This window comes from Cyprinus carpio, chromosome B17 (assembly GCF_018340385.1).
Source record: "Cyprinus carpio isolate SPL01 chromosome B17, ASM1834038v1, whole genome shotgun sequence".
In the NCBI taxonomy this organism is placed as follows: Eukaryota; Metazoa; Chordata; class Actinopteri; order Cypriniformes; family Cyprinidae; genus Cyprinus; species Cyprinus carpio.
The window spans coordinates 7,588,123-7,605,449 of NC_056613.1; the positions used below are offsets into that span (position 1 = coordinate 7,588,123).

General features: G+C 36.0%; 1 protein-coding gene across 6 annotated transcripts; it reads right to left on the minus strand.

Moving 5' to 3' along the window:
• Positions 1-4,263: 4,263 nt before the first annotated feature.
• LOC109076423 (homeobox-containing protein 1-like) lies at positions 4,264-15,978 on the minus strand. 6 transcript variants are annotated; one of them, XM_042741986.1, is made up of 9 exons: positions 15,636-15,975; positions 11,746-12,291; positions 9,972-10,057; positions 9,605-9,715; positions 7,435-7,591; positions 6,440-6,522; positions 6,239-6,334; positions 5,868-5,986; positions 4,264-5,026 (listed from the first exon to the last, which is right to left on the minus strand). In XM_042741986.1, the coding sequence occupies exons 2-9, from the start codon at positions 12,288-12,290 to the stop codon at positions 4,883-4,885; spliced, it is 1,341 nt and encodes a 446-aa protein (XP_042597920.1). In that variant the 5' UTR covers position 12,291; positions 15,636-15,975; the 3' UTR covers positions 4,264-4,882. The 6 variants fall into 6 exon arrangements, with proteins under 6 accessions (XP_042597920.1, XP_042597919.1, XP_042597921.1 ...); XM_042741985.1 differs by having other exon boundaries at positions 5,868-5,989; XM_042741987.1 differs by having other exon boundaries at positions 5,868-5,983; positions 15,636-15,971.
• Between the last annotated feature and the right edge of the window lie 1,349 nt (positions 15,979-17,327).

Here is a 17,327-nt window from a genome sequence, read left to right on the forward strand (position 1 = left end):
TGATATTTTTTGATTTATATTTTAATTTTTACTTATTATATATATATTCATATAAGAAAGTGGATATAAACTTTGGAATTTTAAAAAGTATTTTTACGTTCAAAATTCAGGTTGGGGCAAATTGTCAAGTTTTGTGTGTTGCAGTTTTGTTAACTTTTTTTAGCCAAAGCTAACTGAATTTGATTACAATTTTTTTTCTCCTGAAAAGCCAAGTCAATAATAATATATTTTAAATACAAATATGTATTTGCAATAATCCATAATAAACGTGGTTTAATATATTTTCTTTTTTTGTGTGTGTGATATATATATATATAATATATTTTAAATACAAATATGTATTTGTATATATATATATATATATATATATATATATATATATATATATATATATATTTGCAATAATCCATAATAAACGTGGTTTAATATATTTTCTTTTTTTGTGTGTGTGATATATATATATATAGATTTTTTGTGTTCTGTAAGGTTTGATTCTATATAAACTAACAATAATCGCACACTGTCAAATATCTACTGAAGTAAAAAAAATGTGCCAAATAGCCCCGGTCACCCTTACAAAAGAACAGATTGTACTTGATTTAATTCAACCAAATTACAAAGCATAACTAGAGAAACAAATAAAGTCTCATTTGATAGATTTATCTGCTTAGCAGAATTTCCTAAAGCGAGAAATCTCATTTCCAATTAATATTCTCTCCTAACATACAATATTCTATCAAATAGACTTGGTACATTTATGTTAAGCTTATGTAGATTTATGGAATAAATGTATCTAGGAATATTAACGTTAACTTAAACAGCGTCATCTAGAGTTAATTTTCACAGAAATGACGTGTTGACAGATTTTAAACATTCTGTAATTTAAGTGCTTAAAAATACTTGCATTAAGGCTGAAGCCCATGTTCAAAATTCACGTTCGGCTGCGACTGACTCTTTAAATACGAGCTTGTTTGTTAGCTAGTGGTGATCTCATCAACTGAAATCTTACACTCAATAGGAACAAAGGTGTGTATATGAGTTGAAATGGTATTTCAGACATTCTGAGAGAACTTTTGAAGCAGCTGATAATTTTCACAGGTTTGTCATCCGATAGCTATTTTGATACGTCTAAAAAAAAAAGCTTATTTGTGACTGCAATGATGTGCATTACACACAGAAAGCAGCTTCCTAAAGGCAAAGACTGTAAAAGGTGGGAGAGGGCATGTGGTTAGTATCTCCTTTACTTTTTTAAAAAAAACAAGCACCATATTTCAATTCTGAAGCACAAATAAAAAAATAACCTGAACTAGTTCATCCCTCTCATGTTCTTTCTTTGAAACAGTACCAGATAAATGAAACAAAAACAAACATATATATATGTATACATATATATATAGGTTGGGGTAAAGAACCGAAAGCACCATAACCCTCCCCCTTAAAGTGACATTTTATGATTATTCAACAAAAAACAAACAAGCAATTACATGGGATATTTATTAGAGTGGTTAAATCCACTTTAATTTCAGAAATGACGGTTATTAATTCCCATGGGAGGGATTTTAGCTATCATTACTTTCCAGAGAAACCCATTATTTGGACACATGGGCAAACACCAACAGGTTTTTTTGTACTGGAACGTCGTCACCCTGATTGTCAAGTGTTTTCCCGTTCGCTGAGACGAAGAAATTCCCAATGCTACAACATTTTCCAGCCGCGTGCTGCTGAAACGTTTGCACAGGTATTGGCTGAGTAGAACACTTTGAGGTTATATACGTTCAAATAAACGGCTGTTGTCTGATTGCTTTTAGAGAGGCCTGCAGAAGAGCCCGACTGAATTTCTAGTCTGCTAATGTGGAAATATAATGGCACAATCTTCACGAGTAGGCTTCAGCTTCCAGACAGCCTTCGACGCCTCCCTGCAGAGATGCACAGTTGTGTAGCGGCAGGAACATAAATAAGCTGCCGCTGGTAATTAAAAGTGCAATACATAATTGCTGAAGCCAGCAGGCCGGTTATGGTACTGCAAAAACAGTCCTATGCAACTTTTACGCTGACAACCAGGGTCCACAATTAACGGTTTGCCAATTTCACAACGACAAGTATTTAATACTGGTCATAAAACTGTATTTTGTTTTACTTAAACTATTCTTGTCACAATGATGACTTAATTTTTATGGTTTCCAGCCTATTAGTGACGAAACGTGCGAGTCGCAACAGATACCACTGATTAACATCCGTGAAAAAGTTTTTTTTTTTTTGCTGAAAATGTACTCAATCTCTGGCCATCTAAGATGTAGATGTGTTTGTTTCTTCATTGGAACAGATTTGGAGAAATGTAGCATTGTGTCACAGTTCAAAATATTTTAATGATAGAATTGTTTCTTACAAACATGCAGCTTTTTCGCTTCACGAGGCATTAACTGATGGACAGGATTTGTGTGGATTATAGTGATGTTTTTATTAGCTGTTTGACCTCTCATTCTGACGGCACCCATTCACTGCAAACGATCTATTTAGTGACATAATGCAAAATTTCCCCAAATCTGTTCCGATGAAGAAACAAACTCATCTACATATTGGATGGCCTGAAGGTGAATACATTTTCAGCAAATTTCTTAAAATTTCTTTAACACCATGTCTACACTGGACACGAGCGGCACAACAAAATACTATAGAAGTCATTATAATCAGTGATGCTGTCTACACTGGATGAGGCATGGCACGGCGCGACAAATCCCCGACAGAAAACTGCTTCTGCGTTCTATTTATGACATATTGACACAAATGTCAAATGATTTTCAACGGTCGCTTTGTCGCGTCCAGTGTAGGCAGACCTTAGCTGTTGCGGCGCGACAACTGTCACGTCTGGTGTAGACACGGTGTAAGACATGTAATATGTTTAGTTATGAGTTACAATTAATCATTCAACCAATTACTCAATTTACATTTCCATTTTTTGTAGCTTTTAGATATTTTAGTTGTGATGCTTTAATTAACATGCTACACATCAGCTATAATATATTTTGCATGATGAAACTCATCCAGGATTTGAGTCTTTAAATTCACCTTGTTTAAACAAGTCACTACAGCTACACACATTCAGAAAGACGTCTTTGGCTGTTGCACTGTGTATCACATAGGGGTGGGCGATATACTGGTAGAAATTTCTCAATGGGTAGACATTTTGGACTATCGTCTCTATTGCAGTAAAACACTCACGTGATGTTGCTGTGCTACGTAGTCATGAAAACTTTTCGTTTGCATGCATTTTTAAGTATTGTGGTTTAAAAACAAGTGATGCTTAGCCATTGAAATGCAATGAACAGTAAAATCATTTCACTATATGTGCGCAATGTCTGAGAGACTGTTTAGACTGTTTAGACACGTTAAGATTGTGCTCATAGAGCGCAGGAATATTAAAGAGTTATTTTTGCAGCTTTGTATGTGTTCCTAGAGCGTGGGAGCATTGAACAGAGTTATGTTTTCTGTCTTTGCAAATATCCTGATAAACTCAGTAATTTAGGCAGTAATTTAGGTCTTAAGTGAAAGCAAACAGCTGAATAAGGAAACGCGTGTAACAGTATATTGAATCTGGGCAGCTCTTAAAGTGACAGCAGTCTAATATTCCTGCAGTCTGTAATTCATGTTATCAAACAACAAAAGAGAAAATCTCTCACTGCTTTTGACTTTTGTAACTTTAATAAGAAGAAATATATATATTTAATTTACACAGTGAAGAATATGCAGTGTTTTTATACATTTTGATTACTTATACAATGTATGTAACGTGTTATTTATTTGTTCCACTGTAGTTTTTTTTTTTGTCCTTTTGCTTGTAATTAGTGTCGTATTCTTATTTAATCGCTGACTTTTTACTTGTCTTCAGTGAGCCTGAGTTTTAGTTTGTTTTTTCTCAGCTAGTATTAGTTTTTTGTGAAAATTTGATATCATAAAGACCAAAAATATCAATATTATGATATATTTTGTTACCGAGAAATAAAATGATTGATTTTGGTCATATCGCCCACCCCTAGTATGGCAATGATTTTTTCAGTGTCTCAGCCATTTTTAAGACAACATATGAAGTTAAAATAACTTTTAAAATAATGTTATTTAAACATTAAATTTTAAAACCATGCCTAAAGAGATGTTTTTGAACGCAAAAACACATTTTATGTAGACCCCCAAAAAGAAACATGTTCAAGATTTCCTTAAGACTTATCAATAAACTAGTCAATTTTGAATTACCAGATTATTTTGCACTTTTCTAGTCTGTTAATGCTTGGCAGAGCAGACTTGGCAAAGCCGCATGTACACATTTGGTGGTAGGCGAGCGTTAACTTTAGACCCTGGTGACAACTGTACAAGTTTAAACACAATTTCAGCAACGCTGGACTGCACGTACATAAAGAAATAAGTTAAGAAGTGAGAGAGAATATGCTTCCCAACACACTTTCCCTGGAGAGACTGAGGCAGTGAACATTTAGTATGATACTGACCTCTTATATCCTGCAAAGAAGACTTCCTGAAAGAAGGAAAACTGAGAGGCAAAATTCACTATCCAAGTGTGATATGGCAGGGTGATATGTCGCATGACGTTTTTAGTGAACGTGTTTCATAAACAGTTTAATTGCAGCGCCTCCCCAATTGGCTGCGTGTAGGAGAATGGTTTGAATGGAAAGACTATTGAGGCGTCACATGTAGGAGGGAGGAGGAGGGGGAATGTTGGGTTAACAGTCTTTATAACCTCCGCATTCACTTTGGTCATCCACGACCTGGCCATATTCCTCATAATAACAGTTCACGCACAAACTGTTTGGCTTTGTTTTTGTAACCCCACATTTCTCCTTCGGCTTCCCTCCGTGCTCCACAGGGAAGATTCTCACTCGTCGTCCAGCACCTCTGTTTTGATGTCACTGGTGGCTCCGCCCTGCCTCGCCAGTGCCAGGATGCTGTGATTGACAGCAGCCATCTCCACTGCCAAAGCTATGGGGTCCTGGTGTTCGATTTGGCCGGTGTTGTCATCCTATAAGGAAGTAGAGAACCAGAGATTGGACTGAAGCCCTCTGCTTTTGCCTCTGAAAACCTGTTTGAATGACTGTGTCATTAAAAGACAAAAGAGCATGAAATAGTTCAACTCATGGTATATTGGTACCATTTAGGAATTTTGGCAGATTTTTTACTATTTATTGGATTTATATTGGCTGGTATTGGATATTTAATTGTGCATTTTCATATTCCCCATTTTCAAATTTAGACTGACCTCTGCTGTCATTCATAAATTCATATGCAGCATTTAAAATTATTTAGCAAAATAGCATTCAATTTCAATATCAACCATATAGTGATTATCAGCCACAACATGACAATAATTATTAGCTCATTGGTATTAGCCAGAATTTTTTATTAATCTAGGATAAAATATATGAAAAAATATATATGATATAAAATATGATATACTACATATTATACTAATATGTAAATATTATACTTATATATATTTATTTATATATGTTTATATATATATACACACACCACACAACACTTTCATACATACATACATACATATATATATATATTTTTATATATTTATTATTTTGATTATATTTTAATATTTTGATTTTATGTTAGTATTATATATATTAAAATTAGAATAGAATTTCAATATTGGACATTTAGTGAGTATCAGCCATTAAATAAATGTGTGTAATTTTTATTATTATTATATATAATGTATTTTTTTTCTTTAAATCTAAAAATTATTACATTCTAAAATTAAATTATTATCATTTTTTAAATTAAAATATAGGCCATCCTAGCAAAAATACGTAGGAATGGTTAATTGGTTGAGAAAAAAATTCCCTTACCATTCCCAAAACTTGGTCAGCAGCTACTGGCACACCGTAGTCATTTCCATCGATCTCATCGCTGTTGGAATGACCTCCCGGGCTTTGGACATCAATCCCATGACTCTCCAGGATTGCTGCTTCTTAGAAAAAAACAGACCTTGCCATAACATATCTGAGCCCATTAGAATGTGCCCAACATGATAGAACTGAGTCTTCTGAAAGGCATTTAAATTCTGTAAATTCAATATTTCTTAGGAATGCACATTTTGAATGAGACAGCTGCAGCATGGCGATAACAACGCAATGGAAATAATTACATTGTCCATATTCAAAATGCATTGTTGCGTGTAATTCGAGCTTTGTCTGTCCCCAGAGGGCTTCAACATTACCTATGTTGGCTCTTCTCTTAATTTCCTTCCGTCTGTTGGCAAACCAGTTGTAAACTTTCAGAGACGTGACCCTCTCAAGATCTGAAAGCTTCTTCCCTAATCAAATCACAGCAGAGCTCATCAATAACGTCTGGGGCCACGATAACAGGCATTTACACATGCATTCATCTTCTTTATGGAGCTTGTGTTTAAACATTCTACCTGGTTTCTGAATAACTGCATTGCAGGCGTTGGCAATTTCCTCTCGCTTGGCTTCATCGGGGTACTGGTTGTCATTGAAATAACTTGTGCGAAAACATAAGATAAACACAGTGTAAGGCAGATAACCTTTTTATAACACATTTCATAGCTTTATATATATGCATGCATAATGTCTAATAATGTAAAATAAATTAACACTTTACAATGAGGTTCAAAATTCCTTAGTTAATACAGTACATTAGGTGTCATGAACTAGTAATGAACAGTACTTTTACAGAATTAAATGTGTATTTCTACATACTAAATTTTACAAGTTGTATAAATTAACATTGACTTATGTATTATGAACAAACATAAATTAACAATGAATTAACAATAGTATGTTTATCAATGAAAATAAATTGTGATTATTAAAAGCTGTACAAAATGTTTGTTGTTCAGTCCTGTTACCACATGTGATTCTGCATTATAAACTATCTATTAAACAATTAATTATTGAAATGGGGATATTTGCAGAAATTAGTATTAAATCAATTAATTTATTAATTAGCATTTACTTTCTAATAAGAATCTTGTAGTGTCTTGACCTTGAGGATGAAACTAGTAATGCTTGACAGGACTGTTAAACACTTAAAAACTTAATAAGGATCCCTTAGTTAACATTAGTTAATAGATTAACTAAAATACACATTTGTTACAGTATTTACAATTTTTTTCTATACTAACTCAGGTCCATTAAATAATGTTAACAGATTCAACTTTCAATTTTATTACTGTATTAATGAACATTAAAATTAACATTAACAATGATAAATTACTTAAGAATGATTTTTCATTGTTTGTTCTTGTTCATGTAGTTAACTAATGTTAACAATTGGAATCTTCTTGTAAAGTGTTCCCTCAAAGATCACAGCTTCAAAATCAAAAGGTCATCCATTATCCTGGAACGACCCACAGTGTCCTGTCCATTCACACAATTTACCACATCCTCTCACCTCTCCATCACCGCCAGACACTCTTTCCTCCAGGTGAAGCGGCTGCCGCGGCGCAGACGGAAACTGCCCTGGGTGCTGCTAATGGGAGGAGGGGTTTGACGCCACTCCACAATGTCCTCCAGGGCCACCGGGGTGGGCCGCATAGCTAGTGTTGCACCTGGGACACAAACATGACACGTCATCTCAGATGAAGTGTCATAAGGAAAACAGTCTGTGTGCTTCTGAGGAGACCAAAGCCTTTTAACTGGTCCGGAAGCACATGATAATGAGAAAAGCGGCACTCTGGGGTTTGGGTCATGCCCTTCTAATCTATTCACTGAATGTCTGATATCTTCCCTCAGATCAGCCTGGAAAAAACTGAAGGAGCACAAGAGGTTTTCTAAAATTAAAGGCTTTGGAGAACAGTTTATTCTTTTTGTCAGTGCCATTTAATGCTGTATATATGCATATATTAAAGGGGTCCTATTATGCTCTTTTACAAGGTCTTGATTTTGTTTTGGGGGTGTACTAGAACAGGCTCTCATACTAGGTTGTTCGAAAAACACAATATTTTTCACATATTTAACATGATTACATCAACTCTCTCCCCAGTCTGACATGAACAGCTGGAATAGTTCCTGTATCAAATGAAGGCCCGCCTTCTGAAATACGAAATGTGCTGTGATTGGTTAGCTGGGCTAGTGTGTGTTGTGATTGGCAGCACTCTGCGCCTGGTCAGGAAATGTCATGCTCCTTGCCATAGCCGCCTGCTAGCTTCAGTGTAAATACTGCATCAAAATCAAATAAATTTGAGTGCGATTTAAATCTGGATGATTGTAATCACTCAAAGTTCGTCTGCCTTGGGAAAGCTAGCGTGGCTCTGACATAGTGATAACACTCGTTGCATTCTCTAATGCAGCTCAACCAGGTCTCGTCCCATTCGTCGATCTTTGTGATATCACAAATCCTGGAAAATATGCGTTGTAGTCCAAACGAGTCATTCGTTGTAGTTTTTGAAAAGTGATTTCTGTTAAATAAATTATCTCCTTTTGAATTGGACTTTGAACTTTGTAACTTTGCAGATCTTTTTTTATGTTCAAACAGCAACATTACAGACTAACTAAAGTTGAAAAAGTGAAAAAGCATAATAGCACCCCTTTAAAAGGTACAGTTCACCCCAAAATTTTAATTCTGTCATCATTTACTCTCTAGTTGTTCCAAACCTGTATGAACTTCTTTCTTCTATTAAACACAAACTATATTTTGAAGAATGAAGAATACTACTACTTGAGGTTGAGTAAATGACAGAATGTTCATTTTTGGGTGAACTTTTCTTTTTAGGTTTATATTAAGCACCATTTAATGTCATTTAATGTCTCAAGAATATGAAAGATTCAAAATTCTATATAAAAGCAAATTAAAACAACAGTATCACTATCAAATGACAAAACAATAAAATAAATCATACATATGGCATCTTGTAAAATCAAAATTCTGCAAAGGCCTCAATGCTTGTTTTACCCAATTTTGCAATCACAAAATATCATTTGTTTATACATAATTATGCTTTCTATGATTGTATTTTTTTAATGGTCATATTGTGTTGTACAGAAAAAATCTATAAAAAAAATAATAATAATAATAATAATAATAATATACAAATTATGAACTATTTTACCACCTCAATGTTTTGTAACTTTGCAAAGCAGCGCTGTATTGATATTACCTATCATATTATGATAAATATTATGACATGCCCACTGAGTACACATAGGAACACCATACAGAATCCTTCCTCATCACAGGGCCGTATTATGTGCTAGGTATTAAGTTTCTATAATATTTTGTGTAAATAAAAAACCTAAAAATAAAATCGATCATTTTAAAACTGACTTCACACATCACAACGTTGTAATGTACAGCATGAAAAACACATTCATTTTGAGATTTGATAAACATCAAATTATTTGTGCTTTTTTAATTAAGCATTGCAAAACATAGTATGAAATGTGTAAATGGGAAAATAGGATGTATGATATGAGATTATGATATGATATGATATGATATATGATATATGATATGATATGATAAAATTTATATCAGCCAAAGATGACTTGGGTTTAAAGTTATTAGATGATAGAAAGTTGTTACACGTCCTACATGGTTAAATGATACTGGGGTTGGGTATTACCAGGTGTAGTTTTCTCTAGTTGGTACCAGCGGTAGAAGGCTCTTTTCTTCTGCTCACTGAGGTCTGAGCCCTGCTGGAGCAGCCAATGAGAGATCCGGCTCTGACTGATACCTGCAGACAACAACACACAGCTTCTAAGGGCAGAATCTGACTTGCATATGCCTCTCGAAGGCCTGCCATGACAAATCCCACAACTGTAATAAAAAGCAGCCATACAGCTGACATTTGTTTATAGCATTATGCTTGAAGTAACAAATTATTAAGGTGTGCTTAAACGGCTCTCTTTTTTTTATCATACAAAATAACAAGGGAAATACATCACAGTCATTCTGGCTTTTTGGAAAACAAAAAGCCAGGGCAAACTAACCTGTGACTTGGGCAACTACTGCCTGTGATATTCGCCGGTTCCCCAAGAAGGCTTTAATCTCTTCTTTAATTATAGCACTGTCCATTCTACAACAACAGAGAGAGAGACATCAAATGAAAAACATCAACACTATTTTTGGCAACATTTCTTAAAGAACCATTTTTATACAACAAAAATGTCCCTAATGCTTGTTTTTAACTATACCTTGTCATATCAACAACCGGTTAGTATTAATAACACTAATTTAAGCTTCACAAACAGCAAATACAGTTTATTTCAGTGATATGACCAAAATTTATGAGCGAGTTTATGAGTTTATCAGTGTTAACGACGACTGACATGAATGATTTGTGACTCATTTTGAATGATTCATGTACAAGAATTGTTCATAAGAGTCAACTGATCATGAATTGGACTGCACTGGGATTTTATGTTTTTTTTTTTTGAGTGCCAAAACCACTTACAAGTGGCTGACCATGATATTACTGTGCTTGATTGGCCAGCCAACATGCCTGACCTGAACCCTAAATGGAATCTATGGGATATTTTCAAGATAACGATGAGAAACAGTCGATCCAACAATACAGAAGAGCTGATGGCCGCTATTAAAGAAACCTGTGCTTCAATTGCCTCAGCAGTGCCTCAGGCTGATCGCATCACTGATGCTGTAATTTGTGCTAAAGAAGCCCTGAGCAAGTATTGAGTACATAAATGCACATACTTTTATGAGGGTTTGTGGAATTATTGGGGTTAAAGAACTTGAACTTTTATGTTTTATCTTAGGAAATATTCTAATATTCTGAGATACTGGATCAATCATCGAAATTAAATCAATCAATCATCAAAAGCTCCAATCATCAAAATTAAAACAAACAAATGAAATGTTTTACTTTACATGTAATGACTCCAGAATATATGAATGTTTCACTTTTTTAAAATAAGTAAAAAAAATAAAAAATAAAAAAACGTTTTTGATGCATCTGTAGACGTTTTTTTGTTGTTGTTTTTACACTGTATTTTGAGGTATCATCCAAATAGAGTTTATTTCAGTTAAGATATGAATGAAAGCTAATAATTAAGGTATTTTAGGCTGATGAGTTGTTCATCATGAAGTGGACTACAATGTTTTTTTTTCTGTATTTAGGGCCCCGAGCACCGCAGTGCGAGGACCCTACAGGAATTGCTCAGTTTCTTTTTCTTCTTCTCCAAAATGACAAAATGGCTCAATAGTGCCACCTACGAAGCTTTGCTTCAAATACATGTACGAAATGTGGTAGACACATGTGACACACAAATACCTACAAAAAAGTATCCCATTGCGAAGTCCAAAACCCACCTGGAAGTCTGTTATTTGAATTTTCTCAGCAAGTTTTGTGCCGTTTTGGCCATTTTCAGGAATTGTATATTAACAAACTCTTCCTAGAGATTTAAAGGTCAACACTAAATTTAGTCAGTGTAATCTAAAGCCCTTTGTGACGTTAAATTGCAAAGATCTTGAGTTTGTCAGGCGGCCTTGAAATTAGCATAGAAGTTGTTATAATTCAGGCATACAATGTCTGATCTGCCCCAAACTTCACGTTTGATACGAGTCCTGTCCTGAACACATGACCATATTCAGTTCTAGTCAAAGCACCACCGCTAAGCGGTGAGCCCGGGTGTGAGGGTCCCCTTTCAATGCTGCCTGCAGCTTTAATGTTCATATTGTTTTTTATTGTAACCATCCAGTTTTTTTTTTATAATATAAGAACTGTCCCATCCCAAGTTTTCCACCTACCTCATGAGCTCTTCGACTTTGTCATCGATGTCCACTTCCTCATCTGGGAGCTCGTATGCAAAGGCCCGCGAAGAGGTGTTGCTAACAGCGAAGCGGGGTGGAGAGAGCTTCCCGTTGGGCATAGCGGCGAGGCCGTCCCGTCCATTTTGGACCATGGGTGCTACTACCGGCACGGGGGTGGGTACCGTCGGGGGCGGGGAGGTGTCACAGCTGTTGCTAGGGGAGGGAGAGAGGCCATTGCCACGGTATCCCGTCTGCGTGGCCTTAGAGGTCGTCGAAGAAGAGGCTGTGAGGTTGTTAGAGGAGGTAGTGCAGGAGTTGGAAGAGGTGGTGGCGTTGCTGCCATTGCCATGATTGACGCCGCTCACCCCGCTTCCGCCGTGGGCATGACGGTGGCCGAACTTCTCCACGTGCTCGCGGTCCAGCCGGTCGAGGGTGTCCAGGGCGTGCAAGATCTCTTGCTTTGTCATGCCGCTCCGACGTAGCCGCTGCAGCAGGTCAATTTGCTCAATGGTAAAACGAGGCTCATCTGTATAATGGGACATTCTGCAAAGAAAGAGAGAGAGAGCTGCTGCATTAGAGAATTGATGTTGGAGGAAATGCTGATAAAACACGACAAATGGCTGCATAGTGTATAAAAATCAAAACAACACAGCCTAGACTAAAAAAACAATGTTTTTGTGTGAGAAATGCAGTGGAGGAGGTGTAGCAGGGGCCGCATGCGCATGAGCCCTAACTAAAGCATTATTTTTCCAAGAAAATGTCAAAGTCACCGCACCTTTATCGACCAATCATTGCAACAGAAGTGTGGAGCCTGTCTGAGGTCAAGGCAAAGACACTGCATGCATTACCACAGAATTTTTAATAGACTTTAAACAGCAGAAAGCTGGGACACGTGAGGAGGGGGAAGGAGGTTAACTTTAGGGAAAACTGCCAAGAAAAATTCCATCTGAGGCGGCCAACCTACTTTCAGAAGAAGCTGAGGATGAATCACTCCGTACAGGCGTTTGTCTGAGAATAGTTCTCTCAATGCCAGGCTGTTGCCCACACACGCGTGCTTCTGCCGAATAGTTGTCCCGTAACACACCGTATTTCAATTCATTTCGAGTTTTAAAAGGAAGCTACAACTTATGACGCTGCAAATGCAAAACTCGTGCCAGCGCAATATGCATTCCATATGGCACAGTGTAATGCAATCAAGCAAACGAGAAAACGGTGAGGCTCCTTTTAACCAAATGAAGATTTCAACTTCCCTGCGACATGTTCTTCAAGAATAAATTCTGCTGATGAGCGAGTACGACTGTCTCCTGGTGTCTGTGCTGCATAAAATGCATAAAAGATTTCTGCTCACCCAAGCACCCTTAAAAAGCTTCAAAAGGTTTAATTATCCAGAGGCATCAGATACAGCAAATCAGCAAAAACAACAATAAATCTGAGAGCGTTCTTAAGGATTTGTTCAATATTCCATTTTTTGTATCTCCCAAAATAACAAGCCTTCAGCGTTAGAAACCAAACAATACAAGTCATAAAATAAAAACCCATTATTGTCCCACGGATGCATGCACCACATATACATTTTCCGTCTTGCTGATAAAAAACCACAGTGACACAAGAATTCAGAAACACTTATATGTAGACGTGTTAAACCACAGGCATGCACAACCACTTCTCCTCACTTGGTGATGACAAACCAACTCAGTTAACTGGCCTGCACACATGAAACTAGTAACACAAATAATTGTTTAATAATGCAAAATGCATTGTTACTTTTAACAATAACAATCATCAATAGAGATGCAATCTTGCTATATCAAGCATTAAACGCAAGGCTACTGGTGTGCATGTCATTTTAATAATGTTTTAATGCTCTGAGGAGTTTTAGAGTTTAGCGTTGCTCATTGTTTCTTTTATTTGCATACTCATAGTCTTATCTGACATATGCATGGAAGCATAAAAGCATCTATAGATTATAGTTATGAAACTACAGTACTGAGGCAGCAGCACAAAAACTCATCTGTTTTGCAGCAGCTCAAGATCAAAGTTGATTTTGTCCATATGCCCCTGGTTCTCTTCATCAGCACGGCATCCACAAAAAGCCCAAATCTCTTATTACTTCAATTCTCCGTAATTTTAAACTATTTTTACAGCCCATTTGTTGCATATGTAAGTTATGGTGATCTTTAAAATATCAATTTACCCATACAGACAGCTGGTAATTATTAGACCTTCATGCCCACTGATCAATGAAAATAGAGACCATCCAGAACATGTCGTCTGATGTACCTGATGCCCACTGTGCTTCTATAATTAAAGTTATATCTATAAATAAACTGAATGTGATAAGCATCTACAGAACATCTTGCTACATTTTCTACAGAAACATAAACAAACTGATTATCCAGGCCACACAAAACTAAATATATTAAAGCTGTTACTAGAATTCATTAAGCTTTTTTAAAATGTAAAATTAGGATAAATCAAATGAGTCCTCAAATTATTTATTTCCTAACTTTTTTATTTTTCTAACTTTGAAAGGCAATTCTCTGCCTTTTAAAAGCTCATATTTGTAACAAGCACATGACTGTCTAAATTATGCTCACAAAGATGCAGAACAACAAAACATAAAAAATAATTAAAAAAAATTATAAATAAACACTTTTAATGATTATATTAAATGAAAACACTATACAAACTATGTACTAAATATTTTAAGCTCTGTCTGTAAGTATAATCTATAAACATAACACTTTTCTTTTCTTTTTTGTCACGAGGGGTTATAAGGAATGCTTATAATGTGCACTATTAACCCTTATTCCCTGCTTCATATAAGCCTAGCCTACTAAGCAAAAAGCCACTTCACCTCAAATAAAAACATTAACAGAATTCATTTGTGACACATTCTATTTTATAAACTTAAACCGCTTACATTATTTTCATTGTGGAGACAAAATGGCCACTCTGAGAAAATTAAATGATATGGCTCAAAAAAAGGGAAGTCTCACAAACTTGCTGCACTGGTATGTTGGTATGAAGAAACTGAGCCTGGGAATGAAACTGGAATCCAAAAAGATGCTCAGCCAGAGAAACTGCAAACTGTCTTAAGGTAAGTGAGAAGAACAGCTTCATCAGCAGTTTTTGCAGTTGGTCAGTCAAAAATGCATCTAAATGATTTGATTTAATGTAATGCAATGTGAAGAATTTACAATAAAAAGCATGATGGGATACAAATGCACTTTACATTAGAAAGACGATCTGGATTTATCATTTGCAAAGCAATTAAATTTGATCAGTTTATGACAAAAATAACGTGTTTGGACTGGATTACTCCTATATTGCATACACTTTATTATCAAACTATTAACATATAGCATCTATAAGAAAACATGCACAACTTTGAATGTAGGTGGTCTTAATAGGGCCACCTTCCCTAAATAAAAAAATAAACAAAATAAAATTTGCATGAACTATCAAGCCTTTATTCACCAGACGTCACCTATCCCAATATAAACAAACCCTATAGCAAAATAACACCGCTCTAGGATGCTTTCAACACCTTGTTAAAGCACAAAACATAATAATATATAAATATACAACATATACATAAATAATAACAGTCACGGTAACAAATGCAAAGAGATGAGCATCAACACAACTGTTAGTTGATTTCGCCAATGTCAACATAGAGTCAGTTGTTGCACAGTTGCTGGCATTTCTTTTCTAAACCCCTATCCCAGCACAGAATGAGAGCAGATGTGACTTTACATGCGAGCCAGCGGTCGAACCGAGCTCAGTTCCCCCGAACGCGGCGTTTACACGTGAATGCATGTTTCATGTCTCCAGACAGATTTAACAAATGACGCCTTTCTTATAATTTGGCATCTCAGACTTACCTGATTGTGCGCGTGCGGGGCCTCCGTGCAGCACAGCATTTATTCAACTCAACTGACAGTGTTTCCGTCTCTTTAATCCCCGTCGCCAGACATGAACCAGCAAACCAGGACGACGTCCGACTCTCCCGCTACCTTTCCCTAATTTGATTTCATTTCAAGGCAAAAACTGATTCGCCTTTGTCTGACTGACAGAAGCCATATTGATATTAACAGAAGCGCGGCGGTGGGTTCATGGGAGTTGTAGTTCCTCCCGGCGGGCGGGATAGTCACACTTAATGGGAGTTCGTCGAGCGCCGGACTACAAATCCAGTGGAATATGGTACAGTTTCATCCTCGATCATTTTTCACCAACTGCTGCACGGACAAAAATGTCATTTCTGACTTTTTATTCGCTGAGGACGTGAGGACAGAATGTGGAGCTTACTGCTTATATCCACCTCTTACTCTTTTTTTCTCGGAAATATGAATTTAGTTTATTATTAATATTATGCATATCATACAGATGTAGGCTATGTTTTGAACGAGATAAAGTTTTTTTTTTTTTCCTTTAGAGTACATATTTACTATTTATCCGACATAGTACTTTTAACGAAAGACTCACATACATTTACATCAGCTATTAACTGTGTGAGGAAAACCTGTCAAAAAACCCCCTAAAAGATAAAAAGTAATGTTTGATGGTACTTGATAAAATAAATTCTTACAACACCTTCACAGGGGATTCACAGGTTTATTACTATTACATACTACCTCCCTCTAGTGGACATTTACTGCAATCACAACAACAGTGTCCACAAAACACCAAATTTCGCTAGCACCGCAAAATACTAATAAAGATATTGATATAACATGATTCTCAAACATCATTTCATTTCTTATTTTTTTCTTTTATTTTGTAGTAGGTATACTGCCAATTTAAATTTTATAATATTATTTAAAAAATGTTGGTTAGAACAATGGTTTGATACTTTTGTTGTTACCCTTTACATTTTGTGTGTGTGTGTGTGTGTGTGTGTGTGTTTCACAGTTGTTTAGTTTTAGCTGAAATACCTATTGAATGACAACTTACCCCATACAGTACTAAATATGGTGGGTGTTTGTGATCAATGAACGGTATCTTCGGAAGCTTATTTGCAGCCTAGACTTTATGTAGGTGGTTTTTTTTGTTCATTGAACGGTATGTCTTTGCATTGATCCACTCACTAATTTTGACAGCCCAGAATGCACAAAACGAACAAATAAGAAGACCAGAACAAGCTAGAAAAATTTCCTTTGCTGCTTGGAAACAGGTTGGAAATCCATTGCATTGCTTTTGCTGGCTTTCACATCACCTCTGAGATTCCCCTGAAGTGACAGCAGAATCATATCGACAATAGTTGGTGTGAAAGCTGGTGAAGGCCACAAGACTGCAGGTGACAGATGTTAATGGAAGGAAAGTCAATGACACACAACACAGACATGACAGGACTCACCAACCTAAAGAAATGGATATTCACTTACTGTACCTGCTGTTCAGTCAAATAACAGCCTGCATAATGAGATATTGATTTGCACAACAGTAATATCAAACATCCAAGGTATCAGTCAATCACCAAATAAATAAATATGTGGACATGAAATATCGTTTGAGTTTTAATTATTTGAAAGTATTAATGAATAGCCTATTATCTTAAAGCTTCTGCTTCTGTAGCC

What these genes read in the sequence shown, in the direction of transcription:
- LOC109076423 (XM_042741985.1), bottom strand. Translation starts at nt 12,290, where the DNA reads ATGTCCCATTATACAGATGAGCCTCGTTTTACCATTGAGCAAATTGAC. An exon ending in AGTAGTTGCCCAAGTCACAG is followed by an intron (nt 9,716 to 9,971) that starts GTTAGTTTGCCC and finishes TGTTGTCTGCAG; the next exon opens with GTATCAGTCAGAGCCGGATC. An exon ending in TGCAGTTATTCAGAAACCAG is followed by an intron (nt 6,335 to 6,439) that starts GTAGAATGTTTA and finishes TGATTTGATTAG; the next exon opens with GGAAGAAGCTTTCAGATCTT.